The sequence below is a fragment of the Phalaenopsis equestris genome, unplaced genomic scaffold (genome assembly GCF_001263595.1).
Source record: "Phalaenopsis equestris unplaced genomic scaffold, ASM126359v1 Scaffold000125, whole genome shotgun sequence".
Lineage (NCBI taxonomy): Eukaryota > Viridiplantae > Streptophyta > Magnoliopsida > Asparagales > Orchidaceae > Phalaenopsis > Phalaenopsis equestris.
In genome coordinates this window covers 1,305,195-1,310,543 of record NW_018164567.1, presented here as the reverse complement: position 1 = coordinate 1,310,543, position 5,349 = coordinate 1,305,195, and the positions used below count along the sequence as shown (strand labels likewise).

At 35.7% G+C, this 5,349-nt stretch overlaps 1 protein-coding gene across 1 annotated transcript in view; it reads left to right on the top strand.

Moving 5' to 3' along the window:
* The window catches only part of LOC110021257 (ADP-ribosylation factor-binding protein GGA3-like), a 16,104-nt gene extending 13,166 nt beyond the window's left edge, over positions 1-2,938 (top strand). Inside the window, exons 7-10 of the mRNA XM_020719676.1 lie at positions 387-468; positions 614-699; positions 1,385-1,597; positions 1,678-2,938. Coding sequence (XP_020575335.1) covers positions 387-468; positions 614-699; positions 1,385-1,597; positions 1,678-2,587 — 1,291 coding nt within the window. The 3' untranslated portion in view covers positions 2,588-2,938. The remainder of the gene's footprint in view (positions 1-386; positions 469-613; positions 700-1,384; positions 1,598-1,677) is intronic.
* The last annotated feature ends 2,411 nt before the right edge of the window (positions 2,939-5,349 follow it).

The window sequence follows — 5,349 nt, the reverse complement described above, 5'->3', positions numbered from 1 at the left end:
CTGCTGCTTTTTTTCTTATTAGGAACATTTACATACATTCCACCCAATTCCTATGTATTTATATATTTAACACAAACTTCAATTTTTTTCCATTAACACCACCCAAAATTTTCATATTATATCAAAAATGTCATCATCTTAACTTTTAAAAAGGTGAAATACACCACCTTTTCATGCATAGGTAAGTGGCAGATATGTAAAAATTGAAGTATGGGTGTTAGATATGCAAATTCATAGTAATTCACTGGTATGTATGTAAATCTTTCTTGTTATTGGTTTGGAGGGGTTGATAGTGGCAATGTTGATGGGTTGGTTTGAAATTTGGCATTGTATATCTGCTATTTTCCGTCTTGTTCTTATTCCAGCTTCCATTATTTTATCCTCAGTTTATCAGACTTGAAAAACATCCGAAGTGTTACCGAGTTGTTCATTGATATGCTGCGGGCAGTGAACCCAGAAGATCGCACGGTACATAAATTCTTCCTCCTGGACAATTAAATTTTTGTTCTTCTGCATTCTCTTTGTTTAATTTTGCCTAGATTCGACAAATTGTTGTTTGGATTCTGTTGATTGGAGAATTTAAACAAAACCGGCATATTTTAATGTGTTGTAGGCAGTTGATGATGAAGTTATCACAGATCTCGCCAGCCAGTGTCGCGTGAACCAAAAGAAGCTTATGCAGCTGATTAATTCAACCGAGTAAGTCAATTTTGATTATTTAATTTTACTATTTTTAGGTAAAGTTCCCCATAGAGAAACTCTTGGCATGTTGATATTTTAAGAGTCTAAAAAGCCAGTATTGTTAGTGCCAAACCTACATTGTAGATAAGTTGTAATCTTGTATGTTGATCTGCTATAGAAGCTAAAGCATTCACTCATCATGTTTTGACCAAATTTTGCATAATTTTTATATTTAATTTTGTTGTTCAAATTTAGTAGGTTGTTTTTCCACTAATTAAATTTTATTGAAGTCAACTATGATATAGTATATATATATAGCTCATTCTGTAGCATTTCTAATATGGCTAGAGCCTCAGATCCCTATCTACAAATAGGGAATCTCCCCTCTTCTCTACCAATCTTTACCTACTCTTTTCCTCTGGTCTAATAATGCGCCGCGTACTCAGATCAGACGGTCGGGCATTTGTTTATCAGTTATAAGTCCCCTCTGATCTGGGGTTCGATTCCCCCGGAGTGTAGGGTGTGGCACTCGAATTCTTAGGTGCATGAGGGATGTCTGGGGCTCGTATAATAGCCTCCGGCCATTCTTTCAATATATGTATATATATGATCCAAAATGTGGCATCACTTTCTTATTTTCTTCCTGGTAATTAAAATTTTGAAGGATGTAAAGATTGAACGAAGAACCTGATGTAATTGGCAGGAATGAAGAGCTACTGGGAGAAGCTCTTGCATTGTTTGAAAATTTACAAACTGCACTAGCAAGGCATGATGCCATAGCTTCCGGGTCACCTCTGCCGCCCAATATAGCTCAATCAATTTCCATACCAAGCCTTCCTCCTCCATCCGTTCCTGCAATTCAGCATTTCGATGATAAAGACGAAGAAGAAGATGACTCGTCTTCTTTAGCTCGCAGGTATTTCAACCAATTCCGGCATCACTCACCTAACATCTCAAACTCCGTTAATGACCCTAAAAATCTTTCGATTTCTGCAGAGATTCCAAGTTAAAATCAGCCGGCGATCAACTGGCGGTCTCTCCAAACCATAGCGATATCACCACCCCAACTTCAACTTCCGGTGTTTCCGAAGCCTCATCATCTATTGCAACCAACGCATTAGTCCCCTTCGATCCTCCAGCTCATGATACTGCCTTGAAGAAAGAAGACGACATGATCGATCTCCTTAGCCTGGTTCTGTCAACCGACCTGCCTCCGCAAACTCCGTCCTCCCCTCTTCCTCAATCGAACCAGAATCAAAACCCCTTCTCCACTTCTCCTAATCCGCAGCAGTATCCTAACAACCCTCAGCCCATCACATCGAACGGTAACTACGCAACTAACAACGGTTACGTCGCGCCATGGGCTCAATCCGCAGGTTCTCAAACACCGGCACTGGTACCTCCTGCTTTTCCTCAGCAGCAGATGATGCCATACCCATATAACTATCAAGCTCCATCATGGCCTCCTCCTGGAATCACTTCAAATCCATTCCTATCGACGGCCCCTGTCCAGTATCCGGCCATGGCCACGCCTTCTTCTGTTCCGGCAACTCCCTTTCAGCATCCAGCTTCTCAGTCTTCAATGGCTCCTCCAACCTCCTCCCAGTTTCCTGCTTCGCAGACTTCAATGGCTCTAGTTCCCGCTGCTCCTGTACCAGTTCTGGATTCGGATGCCATTCAGAGGCTCAACAACTCGATAGGTTCGAGACAGTATTACGCAAATCCTAATAATTCGAAGCAGGCGGGATCATCGTCGGCCCCGAAACCCTACATCTCACCGGACAAGTTATTCGAGGGTATTATAGAGTTGAGGAATCCTGATGGAAGTCTCAAGTCCAGAAATGCATCCACCCTGTGGGGCACTTCCGGCGGCGATGGCGCCGGCATCAATGGTGGAAGAAAGTAGTGGTGGCTGCTGTTATTTACAGGTGGATAGGTAGGTATGTGCGGATTGCGGGGTATCACTACAATACCACAAATCTGTACGTGCGAATTCTACAGGTAATATTCGCTCATATATAAATCTTAGTTTTTCTCATGAAACAGATTTATATTTTGTTCATATATTGAAGGATAGTTTTTCTTGGTTTAATTTGCTCTTTCGGTTTTTTTAAAATTGCATTTGAGCAGTTTCTGTAATTTTTGAACAATACAAATCTGTGTATAAGTAGTGGCATGTTTTCATGCATGTGCTGCTAATTAGGTTATAAGCAAAACACTTTAGTTACTATTTGCTGTAATTATGTAAAATATCATAATATTTAAGCGGGATGGTAACAAACCTGAAGGTTTATATTTAACTGAACATTATTGTTGAAATAATTTTTGTCTAAATAATATTGAATTTAAATGTTTCATAGTTTTTGTTGAATAGAATAATACCTACGTAGATAGTTTGATGGTGAAATATAGGCGCAGTGACTTTTCATGGTGGCTCAGAAATAAAGGGCGACAATAATGTTGGTGGTGATTAGCGATAAAGATTTTTTGGTCTTCTTGAGATTGGAAAATTTTGGTTGGTATAAATGTAAGAAACAAAGTTCAGGCATTAGATATGTAAATTTATAGAGATTGGGTTGTATGTAGAAAGCCATATTTTAACCCACACTTAATCATATATCTCCAAATCTAGATGTAGCATGTAGTCCATGGCCTTACTGGCTAGTCGAGATTCTAGCTGATAATTTTATCCTGATCCAACTTAATTGTTATTTTAATAACTAAAATAAATTTAAATATTATATTAAAAAAATATTATAAATATTTTTTTAAACTGTATACTAACTAAACAAATTTTTGTACGACTAAATTTATTAAAATTATATACTGATAATTGTAACAAGGGCATTTGTAGAGGAACATATCCACCTCTACAAAAAATCTATCTTTCAAAAGTTGGCGCCACGTTGCTTATAATACATTTTTATAGCCCGTATAGCTCCTTGTAGCTTGCATAATTGCACTGAAACCTCAGCATCAATCACTCCTACAGCACCATCAAAATTCACCATGACTAATCCGCTTGAAAATGTACATACATATCCTTTGATTTTACATATCTAGCACCAGATGTTTGATGTTTACATGTATAACCCTGTGGTGTCATAAAATAACGCATGAAAAATTACATCTCACAAATAAAAAAATTAATAATAATAATATTTTTAATGTGATATTAATGATTCGAGCGGTCTGCAAAGACGCGAGTTTAGGTCTTAAATATGTAAATGTATAAGGATTGTGTTTTATGTAAATGCCCCTTTTTTGTAAGACTGCTAATATATTTTCAAAACACAGAAAGGAATAAAAGAGAACAATCATATAAAACTCAAAGATAAATCATACTCACTTGTGACTTGTTTATATGCATTTATATGAGTAAATTGACAAATGTTTCGAAGTTCAATAAATAAATAGAAAATTTTAATTTAAAACACGTTTTCTATAAACATTTCCTCTTCTATGGCTTATCGTTTAAATAACTTAATTAAACTTGAAATATTAATTTAAAACAATATGCATGTCAGCCAAGCTTTTATTAAACCAATAAAAACATTTGAAGTTATTCAAAAAATCTTACTATATTAATAACATATCAATATTATTCTATATATTTCCAACCATAATAGGAGTACCGTCTAAAAATTATTTTAACTAAGACATCAATGTTAATATTCTTTTTCATATACATGCACGAGTATCTTAGTGTTCCCACATTAGTATCTTCAATGAGTGACTTCATCATAATCAGTCATGCACATATGATTCACCTCAACTATTATCACAATAATGCAAGTCTCTGAAAACAGAACTAAAAACTTGATCCACTCCCTAACAATTTGATTAAGTTCTTAAAATTTAGCGTTTTTGCACATTGAGGTTTCTCACGTTACGTATTGTTTTAGTAATATAAGGCTCTATTGAGTATGGATTGTCGATCTCACAGAGAACAAGGTAATAAATCCTTTAAGAAAAGTTTTATTCTACTACTTTTAGGACGCAATTTGGAATTATTATTAGGTGAAAATTCTACCCACTACTTCTACACTACTTCAATTAATTCTAAAGTTAAAACCTACATAACTTAATTGGATCGGTGATTATCAAGATATAAAAGTAACCACCCCTCTCTTGTGATGATATAAATGATTGTGTATGAATAGATACTTCAAATTGCAAATGTGGCTAGTGACAAATAATATCAATCCTCTACTTTACCCTCTCCTGAGTGCATAAAGTAGTTTGGTTACACTGGTTTTAATTCCTTAAACCCCAATTTGAACCTATCAAAACCTATTTCTTAATCTACTTGCATCGCCCAATGAACTACTTTTCTATCACCCACTACTTTAATCTTTCCCCCACCCCCCTTCCGAGTCATAATGGATCACAACAAATTTAATAGTTCATATGGCCACTATGAAAAGTAAATTATGTTTTGAAAAATAATCATCACATTGATGTTTAAAGATCAATTCTATAGGCATCCTAACATCCTACACATTCAACTTATTCATCACAAGAGAAAGATAAGAAAGATCTACTCATAACACATGAAGAAAACATCACAAATCATCTAACAACAAAACAAATCCACTAAAATTGTGTTTACAAACAGTACAAGACAACATAGAACACAATACTTGGTTTTTTCCCTCAGAAAATAGA